Here is a 16,535-nt window from a genome sequence, read left to right as displayed (position 1 = left end):
CTCTCCTAATGCTCCTTCCTCGGTTGCTTGGGGGGGGGGGGAACACAGACCAATCGTACCTTGAAATGGAAGTTGTACCTGCATGCTTTTCAGACACATGCACTACCCATCTGAACTAGAAGGGAGGGCAGAAGTTCCACAGTCAGCCTGCCACGAGGCCAGGAAACTGGGTGTCCCCGGAAAACAGGCTGCACCTCCAGCCAAGGAATCACATTCTGTCAGGTTTCTGTTTGTCCATAAGCAGCTGTTCTTTTATTTATTTAACCCTTGTAAATGGTTAAAAAATAGTCTTTAAAAAAAATAAGAGTCTTCAAAAAGTTCATGAAAACACGGAATGAGCGAAGAAAGCTGATGGTGCCCGGCTATCAAAAGATAGTGTCTGTGGTCTTAAAGGCTTGAAAGTGAACAAGCAGCCATCTAACTCAGAAGCAACAAAGCCCACATAGAAGAAGCACACCAGCCTGTGCGATCACGAGGTGTCGAAGGGATCAGGTATAAGGCATCATCAGAACAAAATATCTTACCATAGTGAATGAGCGGGGGAGTGCAGAGTGGAGACCCAAGGCCCATTTGTCGGCCACTGAAGATCCCCTCACAGAGGGGTCGAGGGGAGGAGATGAGTCAGTCAGGGTGCGATGTAGCACCGATGAAGAATACAGCTTTCCTCCAGTTCCTAAATGCTTCCTCCACCCCAACTACCACGATCCGAATTCTACCTTGCAAGTCTGGATGGAGCAGAGGATGTACACTGGTGCAGATAGGAGCTGGAGGTACAGGGAATCCAGGGCTGATGATACCTTCAAGACCAGGGGTGTGAGGGGCGATACTGGGAGGGTAGAGGGTGAGTGGGTTGGAAAGAGGGAACTGATTACAAAGATCTACATGTGACCTCCTCCCTGGGGGACGGACAACAGAAAAGTGGGTGAAGGGAGACATTGGACAGGGCAAGATATGACAAAACAATAATTTATAAATTATCAAGGGTTCATTGGGGAGCGGGGAGGGAGGAGAAAAAATGTAGACCTGATCCCAGGGGCTTAAGTGGAGACCAAATGTTTTGAGAATGATGGGGCAATGAATGTACAGATGTGCTTTACACAATTCATGTATGTATGGATTGTGGTAAGAGTTGTATGAGTCCCTAATAGAATGTTAAAAAAAAAAACAAGGAATGAAAAGGTAGTGGAATTTTCCCACCAACTTTTTTGATGGCTTCTTGTATGGGCACCACAGCTTTGGCCAACTGTGTTTTACAGGGCTGCAGCGTACTGGCGGCATTGACAGCAGTGGACGGGCTGTGTACACGTCTTTCCATACTGTACTGAAACTCATTACTCTAGAAGCCTTGACCACACCTGTCCCCCTCTCTCCCACTCTTCATAACCACCAATAACCTTTGCCTCTTCTTGTCTCTTTGTATACGTGAGGTCATGTGATGCTTGCCCTTCTGTGGTTGGCACTATTTCGCTTGGCATCTTACAGCAAGTCCCATCCCTACTGTAGCACATCTGAGCTTCTTTGACTAAGCTATGGCCTGTGGCTTGAGGGGGCTTCCCAAAGTCTGCAGACAAATTCTCTTCTTCATTCTTGTACAGACTTAAAGCACACCCGCGTACTGATGCGTCTGCCCCATGTTTTGTGTACCCATCTCTTGATGGGCATTCAGGTTGTTTCTGCCGTTTCTTTTTGGCTGTTGTTAAAGGTGCTGCCGTGTGCACTGACATCCAAGTCTTTGGTTGCCTCTCTTTGCAGGTCTTTGGGGTGCATATACACCGAGGGGCACCATTGCTGGCGGGGGCACGTGGTAGCTGCATGTTTATCCGGTTCAGGAAGTGCCATGGTGCTTCTCCAGAGGCTGTGCAGTGTGGCAGCTCCATGTGCGAGGGTTCCCGTCTCACCACGTCTTCTCTCACTCTGGAGCTGTGTGCATGTCAGGAGAGAAGGGGCGATGCCTGCCCTGCTTGCTCCGAGGGCAGTGTTCTGATGGTGGCACCGTGACGCCTAGGTCTGTTTGGTCCGGTTGCTTTTTTGTGAGGGGCCCTTGCTGGATTCTAGCTCTGGCCCTGCCACGTGAATTCACCTGTTTTCTGCTTTCCTTCCTTCCTTCCTTCCTTCCTTCCTTCCTTCCTTCCTTCCTCCCTCCCTCCCTCCCTCCCTCCCTCTCTCTGGGAGCTCTCCTTCACGTCATCTCCCTGCAGTTCCGGGGTTTAGCAGCGTTTTCCTTTGTCCCTGGTGTGGTTCAGAGTCCTCTCCTTGTCACTCCCACCTCTCTCTGGCATGGGACTCCTTGGGTGGCATGATGGTGAAGGGGTTCAAGCTGCCAGTTGAAAGCTGGGCTGTGTGAACCGCCCGTGAAGATGACAGACAGGAAACCCTGCGGGGCAGTTCTGCCTTGTCGCACGGGATCACTGACTGACTCAGAATGCCCCACAGCGCCACCGCCCCTAAACCCAGCCTCTGTGCACCTGGCCCCACCCCAAGGTGCTTCCCTAGAGTGGCTTCATGAATTGCCCTCCTCAGGCACTTGCCTCCGCCTCCCCTCCCCCTCCCCACCCCCGACTGAGGGTGTTGAGGGCCGGCCCTGTCGGAGATGCTCCTTCATTCTTCACGCCAGCCCAGGCCCTGGTGATGGTGGTGGGGTGGTGCTGCTGCAGCTGTACAGTCAGTTCTGACTCAGCGTGACTCTGGGCACAACAGAGCGAAACACTGCCCCGCCCCTGCCACCCTCGCCACTGTTGCTGTGTGCGGGCCCTGGTTACATCTTCTTCTTCACCGGGCAGGAAGTCCTTTCCAGGGCCTGTCCCTCTGAGAGCAAGTGTCAAGGGTGTCAGACAGTCTTCCCGTCCTTCTAAAGGAGCATTCTGGGTGCCCTCCTTCCGGCCGCACCCGGTGTGGTCAATAGTCCCCACGGTGCGGCAGGAGGGCATTGAAAACGCCGTGGCTTGGCAGGCACGCCTTGGGCTTCAAGGCGACATCTTTGCTGTGGAACACTCCTAAGAGGTCTTTCGCAGCAGATTTGCCCAATGCAATACAGTTTGGCTTCTTAACAAAATTAATGTTTGCTTTTTTTAAATGTTTGATTTCTTTTTCTTTTTTTGTGTGTGTGATCCAAGTGGGTTTTTATAAAGGACAGAAGTTTCGGGTTTTACCTCCCCAAAAGAGTACCTGCTATTTCAGGGAAGTACCCCAAACCGCGCATAAGCTGGGCTGGGGCTCACCACTGAACACGGGCAACCTCGAGGGGCTGCGCGCCCACACATGCTGGCTGACCTGAGGCCAGAGAGGGGCTGTGGGCAGGATATGGGTCCCAGGGGAGAGGACAGGGGCAGCAGTCCTGAGCTAAGGTAGTTAAACCTTACACTGGGGGGCCGTGGTCGAAAGTATTGGTTGACCTCATTGGCTGAATTAAGCCCACTTGGGCCTATTTTGGGCCGCCCAGGTGTACCGCCCACCTGGCTGGGGGTGGGGAGGGGGTGGGGAAGAGGGCTGAATTGGGCATGCCCAGTTAGTCTGTATAGCTGGCTAGGCCTCTAGCTTCTTCCCTCCCTCTCAGGAGGCCTTGTGCAGGCATGGGCTTTGTTAGATTTCCTGACCGCTGCTTCCCATTAACATTGGTAAAAGTGAAATCCTTGACCGCTTCGGTCTTTTCTCCGTTTATCCCAGTGTTGCTTGTTGGCCCACTTGTGAAGATTTTTGTTTCAAGTTGAGTTATTAAACCATCCTGAAGCCTGTAGTCATAAATCTTCACCAATAAGTGCTTTAAGCCATCTTCAGTTTTATCCAGAAAGCAGGGCTGTGTCATCTGCACATCGCAGGTTGTTGGTGAGCCTTGCACCAGCCCTCATGCCACGTTCTTTGTCCTATTGTCAGCTTCTTGGCTCGCTTGCCTCGTTGGTGTAAGGTGAGGATGGGGGGCCGTGGTAGAGGAGCACAAAGGATGTGGGGTGCAGAGACACAACCCCATTGGCCTTGTCAACTCAGTCTTCCAGAGACGTTCACCAGCCTGAAGGCGGGTTCTTGTATTGGTGCAGTTTCTGCTCTTACTCCACTCCCCCTGTGCCTCCCCTGCTTTCAGACCCCTGGAGCTGGAAGGCTGGGCTGAGTCTCCTGAGAAAACCCAACTGTTTTTTTCCTGCCAGCTTTTCGGGTGTGCAGGACAGTCACTGGGATGGAGGGGCCCTTGAGGGGAAGCAGCAGAGTGACAACTGAGGCATCAGAAGGCAAGGCATTAGAGCCATGGGTCAGCAGGGTGCTGGGGTGGCGGGGAACCGCTGGCCTCGGACCCTACATTTATTGGACTCCCAGGTTGGTGGGGAATGCCAGCAGGGAACCATTTCTCTCTGTGTCATTGGGAGATCCGGACCCTCTTCTGATTGCCCGCCCCTGGCATTGTGAATGGCTCCAGGCAAGTCTTCTGAGTGCTGGGCGCCATCACATCCAGTTAGGGGGCAGGGTGCATGGGGAGCAGGCTCTTACCCGTGTAGAACAAGGTAGAGATGGTAGCAGAAGGAATCTGGTAGGTCCCTCCTTGATGAAGGACGGGGAGTCAGTGGAAGAATCACCTCCCTGAGGGTAGCACCTACAACCTGATTCCCCAGGAGCCGTGGGGGATGCCAGCAGGTGAGAAGTCGGCCTGGTGGTCCAGTGGTTGACAGTCCAGCCCGGCAGAGAGGCGAGCACAGGTATAGAGATGGTTCACCCTGCAGGACCGGGCCCTGTCACATGGCGCATTGTACGCTGCAGGCTCTGCAGCCCAGAGTCAATTAGAGGTGCTCACAGAAGGCCGGAGGAGGTGGGCTGGCAGCAGGAGGTTTCCGGAAGTCTTGAGAGACAGCCTTCATTCAACCAGGCAGGGAGAAGACATCAGGGCTGCGGGTGGGGGTAGGGGGTGGATCTGTGTTTTTCCACCTTTCCAGGCCAAGTTATCTGCTATCCCAAGGTTTCTCCACTCCTGATCTTGGCATCGTCATTCCCACCCTGTCTTTGAACGTGCTAGGGGGAAAGAGGTCTTAGCACACCACAGCTTGCTGTGCGGATGATTAGAAAGATTTGTGTGGAAGCAGCCACCAATGTCTGCTGCTGCTGGAGACTGTTGGGTAAGCAGTCTCTGGTCCTGGAGCCAGGCCATGCTTTGGCCCCCAAGGGGGATGGCACCGATGGGGCTGGCTCTGTGGGCTTTTGGGTGAGACTGGGGCCAGAACAGAACTCCCGGCCAGGTCTGGAGAGCCAAGTCTGGGATTATTTTTATTCCTCCCTTCATAGCACATGGCCCAGGCTTAGCCATGCCATCTGTTGCCCACTCCAGTGCTAGTCTGGCCGGACTGTGCAGTCACTGGGGAGCACTGGGGGGGAGGGGGTGGAGTGGGGATCCTCTGGGCTGTCTCTGGCTTACCTCTATTGCAGCAGCCTCAGGGCAGAGGCTTCTGCGGTTTGCCTGGCAGAGAAGGCAGCTGCCAGGCCCCTCAGGGCTGGAGAGACCAGCCAGTGATAGTTGTGGACCTAGAGCAGCCAGGCCACACGGGGCCAGGAGCAAGTCACAACTCCATCTCGGTAACAAATCCCATGGCCCAGGGCCTTGGATGACCTGTCCTGTTTGCCCTGGGATGGACCCAGTCTTGGGGACAGGGAGTGCAGATCCTCAGAAAGCCACCCTTGTGCGGCAGCACTTGACAAGAGCAACCTCTGGTCCTCCCCAGATGGATCTGGTGTTCTGCTCCCCCGCCTTAGGCCTGACGTTGGAGGGTCAGAAACCACAGCCTGGCTCTCAGAGAGTCACTTTGGGGAGGTGGGAGGAAGTGGATTGAGCTGCCTTCTTTCCCAGCTCTCCCAGCATCCCGGCCTCCACAGCACCCACCCTCTTTCTGGCTCTGAGTGTTCTTCAGGTCCCAGAGGAGAGGCTGAAGCCAGGGCTTACGAGGCCTCCGTCAGGGGCTTCGCGTCTGTGCACGATCAGGTCCACTTAGAGCATGAGAATTCCCACGTGGAGCATCTCTTATGACGTGCTAAGAGTAAATCCTCACATTCCGCCGGGTTGTTTACGCTCTGAGGCCCAGTATGGCAAGCGAGCGTCTCATCGTATTGACCGTCATACAGGCTGCCTCTCCATGGGGGTCACTTCCCTGACCTGCTCTGAGCAAAGTCTCAGATCCGCGTGGTGTGTCTCGAGGCCACCGGAGAACTCCTTGTGGTGGAGGGCTTGCGTAGGGAGTGGGACCCACCGACCGACACTGTCGGCACGGAAGGGGCCTCAAAGTCTGACGTGAGCAACTTAGCGTCTTGGAGGTCTGGCTGGATAACTGGGTTTGGGGCTTGGGGGTGGGCTGAGGGGCAAGAAGAGAATGTAGAGGTCGGGTGGAAGGCAGGACAGGAGAGCCCCAGGCAGCTGATAAAGGGCGCTGTAAATCCCAGTGACCATGGCTGCAGCAATGGGCTCAGCCATCCCAGTAGTTGGTGGGAGGGCACGTGTCTGGGCAGTGTGTCCTTCTGTTGTACACAAGGGTTCCTGGGGGTCAGAATGGGCTCCCTGCACCTCACAACAGCAGCCGTCCCATACGGGATGTGTGATTTTATCTTAAGAGCAAGGGATCGCAAGGCCAGGTTTGTCTTCGGAGCACTGGCTCTGGCTGCAGTGAAGAGATGAGCCCTCACAGGGTGACTGCTGCCGTCACCCAGGGGATGAGTCACCCAGCTGAGCCCTGGTGGAGGCCTGTTTGAACGCTGAGGTAGAAGAGGCGAGTTCAGGAGACGGGCGAGGTAGAGAGATGGCATGTGGATGTTCACTGGCTGTGAGATGTAAGGGGGAGAAATGAAGATGCCCTCCGAAGGCTTCTGGTCCGTGGGTGGGGACTGGGTCATGTCCTGTTTCCCTCCCAAGCAGTGAGTGGCCGCTTTTTCTGACTGCTGACTCCGGAGAGCAGCCCACACCACCGGGGCTTCTGTTACAAAGCCTCGTGTGGTGTAAAGAGAACTCTGCTGTGCGCTGGGAGCTCCAAAACTGTGTCCTTCACGTCATTGCGATGCCCACCACGTTGCAGTGGTCTGGATCGGAAGCCAATGTGCCTTCAAGGCGTGCGCCTGTGTTTAGGTAGGTGGTGGTGCCTTCCAAAGAGTTATGCTTTAAAGATCTTAGGTCTTTTTTAGATTTATTCTTCATAAAGTCTCACTTTGGTTTCTGTTGCCAATGGAGTATTTGAAGAGACTGCATTGTCCGAGATAGCTTCTTTCTGCTATAAGAAATGCAATTGATTTTGATATATTGACTTTGCTGAACTCGTCAAACATTTTTATAATTAGTTTGTTAGTCTTCAATCTTCCCATCATATTTCCTGAGAATAACGATAGGGTCATTTCTTGTCAGTCTTTAGCTTTGTCTTGTCCTCCTATGTTGGCTAGGGCTGCTGATGTGAGGATTGACCTCATTCCTGACTTTACAGATGATGATCCTTGAGCTTCATCCTCGAGTCTGGTGTTTGTAGAAAGGTGTGGCTGTAGAACACACCTTTGCAAGGTGAGGACGTCTCCTTTAGTTCTCGTAATTTTTTTTACAAGGCTGTGTTTATTGTGATTGAGCCTGGAAGTTTGTCAAATGCCTTTTTTGAAACAGTGATGCAGAAACATAAGTTTTCCGCTTCGATCTATACACACACGGTAGTTTGTTCTTCTAGTGTATAGTTTTAAGCCATCTTGGGGAGCCCTGGTTATGCTTTGGGCTGACACCTGCAAGTTTGGCAGTTCGAAACCCCCAGCCCTCCAGAGGATAAAGACGGGGCTTTCTATTCCCCTCAAGGGTGACAGGCTCCGGAACTCACTGGGGCAGGTCTACCCTACCCTGTCCTGTCGGACCACTCTGAGTTATCATCGACTCAATGGCAATTTTTTTTGTTTGCGTTCCTAGTTTATCTCCTGTAGGGCAGTGATGCATATGTTAATACACCTGAGTAACCACCTGAGTCATCTTCATTGTTATTGTGTTTATACAGTTGTTTTGATTTACTCTTAATATCGTCAGCTGCTTTGCTTACCATTTCGCAACGTGTTCTGTGCCTTCTTTCCGTAGCAATTCCTTTTTCATTTTTAAAAGTACTTCCTGTGTGTGTGTGTTTCAGGAAAGGTTTGTTAGTGGTAAATTCTATCTGGAAATGCCTTTATTTAATCCTCATTCTTGAATGATTTTCTTTTAAATAGATTTAAAATTCTAGGTTGACTAATTTTCTTCATAGTAATTTGGAGATGTTACTTTGGGCACTCTGGAATTGTTGTTGACTATTCATTAGTCCTTTTTTGTCCTGAGGGTCTTGCGATTTTCTCTTTGCTTTTGATGCTCTGCATTGTTCCCACCTTGTGTGCTTATTTTAGTTAAATGTATTCTGCTGGGGCTCCTTCACTGAAGGGTTCATATCTCTCATTAATCATGAAAAATTCCCTGACATCCTCTCTTCAAACGTTGCTTTACATCATGTTTTATAGAATCTCACTTTTCGAGATTCTAATTCGAGGTACGATGAAATGTCTTTTTCTGTTTTTGTCTTTTCTCCTAATTTTTTAAGTCTCTTATCTATCAGTGCTCCTCTCTGGGTAATGCCCTCAGATATGTCTTCTAGGTTGCTAATTCCTTTTGCGTCTGTATCTAATCTGCTGCTAATCCCAGCCATTGCGATTTTCATTTTACTAATGACTAAGCTTTTCACTTCTTTAATTTGGTTCTTTTCTTGGTTTGAATTTTGCCTTTTCTGATCGTGTCTTGTTTTAGGTTTCTGATTCCTTTTTTTTTTCCCCCTAAGTCAATAATCATTTTAAGTTTAAATAATGTTTGATGGTTCCTGTCTGGTAGTTTCAGTTGTGAGTTGTCATCTGAGGACATTGTGTGACTGAATTAAATATGTGAAAAATGCTAAAGTGACAAAATGTTTTCTCACGGTCCACCACAGTTAAAAAGGTTGAAATGGATTTGTATTTCATCTGTCATTTCTAAGTTTCTTTTGCAGAGTAATGTTTTTTCTGTGCCTCCTGAAACTTCTTAAAGAGCTGACCACTCCAGACTCCAGACTCTGGCAAGATGGGAAATGATTGTCTACCATACCCAAAACCCACTCATGCCATCCAGTTGAGTCTAACTGAGTCCTGGTGTAGTCTAAGCTATACCCAGACCCAGAGGCCTCCTCAGATACACGTTCACGACAACTTACTTTAAAGGCCACGAAGGCTCGGGGCCGGCTGACATCAAGGTCCTGCATCATTTGCTTGCTCTGTGACCTTGCCAAGTTCTTTGGCTTCGCTGGGCTTCCGGATTGAGTGAGGTCTCCTCTGGAGCCGTGTTTCCCATATTTGCCCCTTGAGGGTCGTGGGAATGATCCAGGCAGGGCTGCAAAAGCAGACACCTCTGCTTTATCCTGGCTAGTGGGCTGTAGTAGAAAAGGTTGTAATTGCCAGCAGATGCTGAGTAATTAAAAAACATATTTTTTTCCCTGAAAAGGGGGTGGTAGGTCAAATAGTTTGGGAGCCTGTGGTCTATAGTTGCTACCTGGACTCCCGGGTCCCTCCACCTCCCTCTGAGACCCCAGACTCAACTCCTCTGTCTTCACCGTGTAGGTGGGCCACACTGACCCTCACACCCATGTTCACTTGGTTCTGGTAGGCTGGGCTATGTGTGGGGAGGGGGGCGGGGAGGAGCTGCTACTGCTGCCCTAACAACAGATATCTCGTTGGGGGTGGGGGGTGCCCTGGCTTTAAGAGCGGATGTGTATGTCTCCTGGTTCTGGAGGCAGCAGAAATCCAAATTGGTGCATTGGCCCCAGGAGAGAGTTCCCTGTCAGTCGCCCTGGGCAGTTCTCTGCACATGAACAGCGGTGAAGGACTCCTGGTGGCATAGTGCAGGTGAGGTGGGCTGCTGACCACAAAGTCAGCAGTTCAAAACCACCAGCCGCTCTGTGAGAGAAAGACAGGGCTTTCTACTCCCATAGAGTTACAGCTTTGGGGGAGCGGCGGGGGCAGGGTAAAAAGAGGAGCTGATACAGGTAATATTTAGAAAATGATGATGGCAGTGTGTGTTGCTAGATACAGTTGATGTATGGATTGTTATAAGAGCTGTAAGAGCCCCCAGTACAAGTATCTTAAATAAAGAGAGAGAGAGCGAGCCAGTCTTGGGAAATGCACCGCGGCAGTTCTGCCGTGTCCTGTAGGGTCGCTGTGAGCTGGCTCGACTGCAGTGAGTGGACAGTGGGGACTGTTCTCTTGTGTTGAAGACACCCCTGAGAAGGGGCTAGGGTTAGGGTCTACCTGAATGAGCTGTGTCCTTATTAACATAACAAAAGATCCCCTTTGGAAGGGACTGGGGGAAGGGGGAAGTAGCTGCAGGGGCACACAGTTCAGTCAGTGAGGGGCTTGAGAGTGGCCCCCCCCACCCCCCCGCACTAGCCAGCAATGCCTTGGGGGTTAGGGGGGGTGTCTTATTTCATAAGGTGCTGAATAGAAGTGGGTGTACGCTTGGGGGGTGGCATTCCCAGGCCTGGGTTTGAGTGCCTGGCCATATCGTGCCTAATGACTAAGAGCGGAGCAGGAAAAGGGAAGGGGTGTTGTGTGTGGTGGGCAGAGGCCCCCTTAGCCGATCTGTTCAGTGACTAGGAAGGAATGGGGAGGAGCTGGGGCTGCGTGGAGGGCTGTGGGAAGCCATATCTCCCTGGCAGTCACAATCCAGGTGGTGTGCAAATACTAGTGAGAATTGTCCTTTCCAGAGACCCCTGGGTGGTGCACACAATGTGAGTGGGCGTGCACTTGCTAACTGAGCAGTTACTGGTTCAAGCCCATCCTGAGGTGCTTTGAAAGGGAGCCCGACAGTCTTTTTTTTGCTTTAAGAAAGGGCCATTGAAAGCCTCCTAGGGCGCAGATCTCTGCCACATGTGGTGTGGGTGTGTCGGCCACCTCTGTGGATGGCAACCAGCAAGACACTGCTGCTGCCGCATTTCCAACCTCAGCCTCAGTGAAGGAGCCTGAGCTGGGGTGGGGTGGTGGGCGAGGACCTGCCCTGTGTTTCCTTTCTCTTCGCCCCGTATCCGTTCACTGCCAGGTCCCTGCTGGCATCTGGTCCCTGTCACGTCTCTCTCAGCCTCGTCTGGGTCACATGGGTTCTCACAGCCGAGAGCACAGTGACCAGGTCATAACGCTCATTGGTAGGACATGTCCTACAGCCAGGGAGTGACCTGCCGGAGATCTCAAACCTCCTGACGTCTAGCCCTTTCTGTTTGCCCCCGAAGGGAGTCCCTGACCTTGCCCATGATGCCCTGTGCTGCAGGTGGCCAGGCCGGGAAGAGCAGCCCTGGGGGGTGGGGGGGGCCTCGGTGATCCTCCGCTTCCCCTCAGTGCTGTGGTTTCTGTCCTCGCAGGTCTAACGGGCGCCCCTCCAAGCGGAGCCTTGGAGGGCAAGGCCGGCACCATTACCTCCAACGAGTGGGGCTCTCCTAACTCCCCTGAGGGGAGCAACGTCTCTGGGGGCAGCCAGGCCTTGGACAAGCCCATCGACAATGACGCAGAGGGCGTGTGGAGCCCGGACATCGAGCAGAGCTTCCAGGAGGCCCTGGCCATCTACCCGCCCTGCGGCCGCCGCAAGATCATCCTGTCCGACGAGGGCAAGATGTACGGTAAGGAGCCTGCCTGGGCCGGGCCGCACACCCCTGGGCCAACACGGTCTTGCCGGAACACAGGGAGAGAGGGGTCTCCACGCAGTAACCCAGATACTTCCTCCAAGTGCTGAGCTCTTGAGCTTCTTCTAGGTGGACACCACGTCCTTCTTTCTGGGGGAAAGCCTCTGAGTGAGTGTGGAGGGTGGACATGGGAGGGGGGGCTGAGAAGCCGTGGCGGTGGAAACCACATGGGAAAAGGACTGAGTGGGGTGGACTGTGTCTCACGAGCAGCCTGGGGACGCTCACGGGTCCCTGGGTGCAAACGCCCCTCCTCGAGTGGCTGCCCCCGTCGCTGCGGAGGATGTTAGGGAGTGGGCACAGTCTCAGTCATCCCTTTGCTCATCCTTGGTACACCTTCTGGGTCACGCTGAGCCCCCAGAGCTGAGTTGGCAGAAAGGTGAGCAGCTACACATCTCTAGAGAAGGCAGGCTGGGGAGTGCCCCCAGAGAGAGGGAGGCAAAGTATCACGGAACAGCTCAGGAGGGGCCCTTGCAGCTGGGAGTGAGCAGGAGTGGCCCCAGGACCCAAAACACATTGTGCCCAAGTGCCCTCTGGGCAAAGGAGCCAGCAGCTGTGCAGACTGCTGGAGGCAAGAGAAGGGTATCCAGAGAAGTGAACACCCAAACCAGCCGCTCTTTGAAGGCCCTGATCAGGCCTCTCCGGGCCCTCTGTTTGGGGCCAAGTGGCCAGACCGGCTCCTAAAGTCTGTGGCAAGAGAGGTTCCCAGGGAGCTGGTCCCAGCTGTCCACCCAGGCCTTTCCATTTGCCATTTCCACGTGTGTGCTGGGCATCTGCTTGGAAGGCACTCAGTGGGGTTACAGAGCCCCATCTTCACCTTTGCCTGCAGCCTTCCCAACGACCCAAGCGCCTTCTTCCCCTCAGGCTCTACCAGCCCACTCCCCAGCTGGTCCCAGAGTCTCTCTGTATGCCTGTGGGCGTCCACAACCTGCGCTTACCCTTCCTCCTGCTCCCGCTTGCGCCTTACTTTCAGCACAAGGAGAGAGCTGATGTGTCCGGGCGCCTGTTGGGTGTCAGGGGTGCCCCCGTTGATTTGCCGAGGACTCGGGGTCTCTCAGAGCCCAGGGCTCTCTGCAGGCCCTTGGATCCCGAGTGCAGGCGAGGAAGGCCGGAGGACACTGCGTGAAGGGTGGTGTGCTGCGCAGGGGCAGTGGGCCAGGCAGTGTCAGCATGGATAGGTGTTCGAGTGTCGAGGGTGACCGCTGCAGGTACCTGGGCTGGCCCCGTGTGAATCAGGGAAAGGTGTGCAACCTGTTTATGTTCATGGTCACACAGAGGATGTGGCAGATCCACACGGGGGAAATGCAAGGCTGTGGATTCTGGCAGGACTTAGGCCGAACTTCTGCTTGGCCTGAGGGGAGCCACGGAATGAATAGGGGCCACAGGATGAAAATGGTGTCCGTCCTGGTGGTGCCGGCAGGGGCTCCCTGCTCCCTGTACTGAGAAGTGGGGGAAGAAAGGGCAGGGAGATCCCTTGGGAGGGAGAGGAAGGAACCAGTGGATTCTGACTCAAAGCGACTCTATAGGAGAGACCAAAGCTGCCCTTGTGGGTTTCTGATATTGCCAGTCTTTTTGATACATAAATCATTTTATTGGAGGCATTTACGGTTCTTACAACAATCCATACAGCCAGTGTATCAAGCACATTGGTACCTATGTTGCCATCATCATTTTCAAAACATTTTCTATCTACTTGAGCCCTTGGTATCAGCTCCTCTTTTTTCCCTCCCTCTCCCACCCTCTCACCCTCGTGAGCCCTTGATAAGTTGTAAATTACTGTTGTTTTCATATCTTACACCATCTGCTGTCTCCCTTCCCCCACGTTTCTGTTGTTTGTCGATCTTGCGGCCAGCTCCCAAGGTTGTCAGTCTTATGGTGATAGACAGCCTCATCTTTTTCCCTCGGAGCTGCTGGTGGGTTTGAACTGCCAACCTTGTGGATAGCAGGCCAACAGATTACGGCCCTTGGCTTCCATTGTCTCCAGCTCCAGCCCCAGCTCACCAGGGTGAGGCATTATCCTCTCTGTCTTTCTCAGAGGAAGTGCAGTAAGTGGGGTGGTGGGGCTAGAGCTGAACTCTGCTGCTCTCATATCAGTGCGCCCACCATCACCCCGAATGGCCTGTGGGAGCCTGCTCCCTTCTCTCCCTGCTCTCCTTTTGGCCTCAGCCCCTGCTGGGTGGGGTTCTGGGCAGGGGCCTGGAGGCGGCACTGGTGTCTGGTGATGCCCCCCCGCCAACCTCTCTAAGCACAGAACCTGCTGGGCACCTCCTATCTCTTCTTACCAGTCCTGAGGGCTGAGCCAAGGCAGGATGCACATGGGGGTAGCGAGGGGCTCTCTAAAATGACGCCTGGCCAGCCTAGCAGGGAAACAGAGCACACTGAGCTCACCCCAGGGCGTGCGAGAAGGGCACACTGACTTACTTGTCTGTTCTGCCCTCTGATATTCCCCTTCTTTGTGCCTCCCACCCCATCCTCAGCCCCAGGAGCCGCTGTCTTGACACTCCCACCCTCTCCGCAGCCGGAGCCCACTGCCCACGCTCCCAGGGACTGGCCCCGTGGGACCCTGGGTGCGGGGAGGACAGGCAGATGGGAGCAGACCTCCGGCAGGAAGATGTATCAAGGACAAGATTTGGGACCCGGGACCTGGCCTTGGCTCTCTGAAGACAGGGATCAGGCCTCCTCCCAGGTCACACCATGCCACGCCCCGAGCAGGACACGCCGACCAGGGCCAGGCAGACATGCAGATCTACACAGCAGATTAGCACCTATTAGTTCTGAGCTGAGTCTTTCACCCTCCTTGGCCTGGGCCACCCTCCCCCTGAGCACTCTCTCCTCTCTGCCGGCATCCACGTCTGGGGCTGCTAGCCCTCTCTGCCACCGCTCCAGCCACGGCCGCAGCCCTGCTTCCATTTGTGCCCCGTCACTGTGTCTCTCACCCTGGCACCGGGCTGGTCACTCTGGCCGCTGGCCCCGTGGGCAGGTGGTGCGGAGATGGGGGCGGGTAGCGGCCGCTGCCTTCCCCTGCCCTCACTGCCCAGCACTGGCCCAGGTCTTCCTCTGGGCGGGCGTGGGTGCCTCTCCCTTCCCTGGGCTCCTGCCCTAGAGGTTGATCCCCAATTTTGTGAGGCTTCCTGCCTCTGCTTCTCTGCCCTTTCCCCCTTGTCTTCCCGAGTGCCCATCTTCCACTCCTGTGAGTGCCAGTCTGTTGTTTGGTGCCCTTGAGTTGGGTGGACTTCCAGCGACCCCAACGAGATGCCGCCCACTCCGGCACCACCCTCCCTCCTCATGCTGAGCCTGTTGTTGCGGCCACTGGGTTGACCCGTCTCGTGGGCGGGCTCCCTCTTCTTCGCTGCCCCTCCACTTTACCAAGCGTGATGCCCTTTCCCCAGGGACCGATCTCTCCTGCTGACGGGTCCAAAGTACATGAGACTGAGTCTTGCTGTCTCTGCTTCTAAGGAGCGTCCTGACCGTACTTCCTCCAAGACAGAGCTGTCTGTCCTTGGGGTGGCCCGTGGTACTTCGTGTGTCTTTCGCCAGAACCCTCACTCAGAACACTTGGGTTCTCCTTTGGTCTTCCTTGGGCAACCTGCGGATAACCCACCTTTCCCTCGAGCAGTCCGCTCTTAGTGTGGAGGGCTCCGCACTGCACTGCGGGGCCTGGTGGCACGATGGGTTAGGCACTGGGCCCCTAACCTGAAGGTTGGCGGTGGATCTCGCCATGGGAGGAAGATGAGGCAGTTGGGATCGGCTGGAAGACAGGGGCTTCTTTGGTTTCCTGTGGACCCAGGAGCACAGGTATCAGAGACGTTTCAGAGGCTGGCGGCAGCTTCTGGTCAGAGCACAGCCTTGGAAACCCTCGGGGGAAGGTCTACTTGTCCTAGAAGATTGTTCTGAGTCCAGATTGGCTCGAAGCCATGGCTTTGGATTTGGGTTTCACGCTGGACCAGACCAGCCGAGGACATTGCAGGGCCGCGCAGTCTTATGGGCGGAAGCAGGAGCGATGCCTCTGAAAAGGTCACCAGCCTTCCAAGTTCCCTGAGCTTGTAGCCAACCAACCAGGGGGAGAGATGACCCTGGAGGTTTTCCTGAAGTAGGTAGTCCCCGCAGGCAGGGGGAGAGAATTGGAGCAGAGGCCCAGGGCGGGAGTTTGCATGGGAGGGGGTCTGGTTGTGCCCTGTCTCATGCCCACGTCTCCTGTTCTCTTTTCTGACGCGTCATCACAGTGGCCACGCACCGCTCACAGATCTCACGATGATCGGGCTCACTGTGGAAGTGACAGCTTACAGGTGACAGGGCAGGAGAGAAATGCTCGGGATATAGTGGCTCAGCCAAGACAAGTTACAAAAAATTTTCAGGGCAGTTGATAAAAGGCACTCAGGTCAAACTCTGTGGATTAGCCAGTTTGGCTCCCGGGGGCACTCCGCTCCACAAACCAGCCTCCTGCCCCAAAGCACTCAGCTTTACTTGTTCTGGGGGCTGGGAAGCCCCCCACCTTGCCTCATCTTCTGGATCTGGGAGGGTCAATGTGCTGGGCTCTTCAGGTCCAGAAGATGCACTTCACTCCTGGCTCTTGGTGGTTGCAACATCCCCCATACCCCCACCTCTTGTTTCTCAGAGGACTCATTTTATACCCAGCTGAATGGCACTCCCAGTGTAGCCTCTGGAATCCTCCGCAGGGAATCCTATCAGGGTCTGCCTCCCAACCTTCTCACCTAGATGCAGGCAGGAAGGGGGAGTTTTCTGAGATGTAGGCTACAAGAGTCACAGTAAATAGTTCGCTGTCCCTGCACCAGTGGAGGATGGGGTCAGGCAGCGCTATGGAGAACGTAAGAGGAGAAAGGT

The 16,535-nt window shown here is 54.2% G+C and overlaps 1 protein-coding gene across 1 annotated transcript in view; it reads left to right on the top strand.

Moving 5' to 3' along the window:
• TEAD4 (TEA domain transcription factor 4) overlaps nucleotides 1-16,535 on the top strand; it is an 87,936-nt gene that overhangs the window by 24,363 nt on the left and 47,038 nt on the right. Inside the window, exon 3 of the mRNA XM_075553386.1 lies at nucleotides 11,379-11,633. Within this exon, the coding sequence (XP_075409501.1) occupies nucleotides 11,379-11,633 (255 nt within the window). The remainder of the gene's footprint in view (nucleotides 1-11,378; nucleotides 11,634-16,535) is intronic.

The sequence above is a fragment of the Tenrec ecaudatus genome, chromosome 6, assembly GCF_050624435.1.
Source record: "Tenrec ecaudatus isolate mTenEca1 chromosome 6, mTenEca1.hap1, whole genome shotgun sequence".
Taxonomy (NCBI): domain Eukaryota; kingdom Metazoa; phylum Chordata; class Mammalia; order Afrosoricida; family Tenrecidae; genus Tenrec; species Tenrec ecaudatus.
Note: the sequence above shows the minus strand (reverse complement) of the source record. Positions and strands in the feature narration are given on the sequence as shown.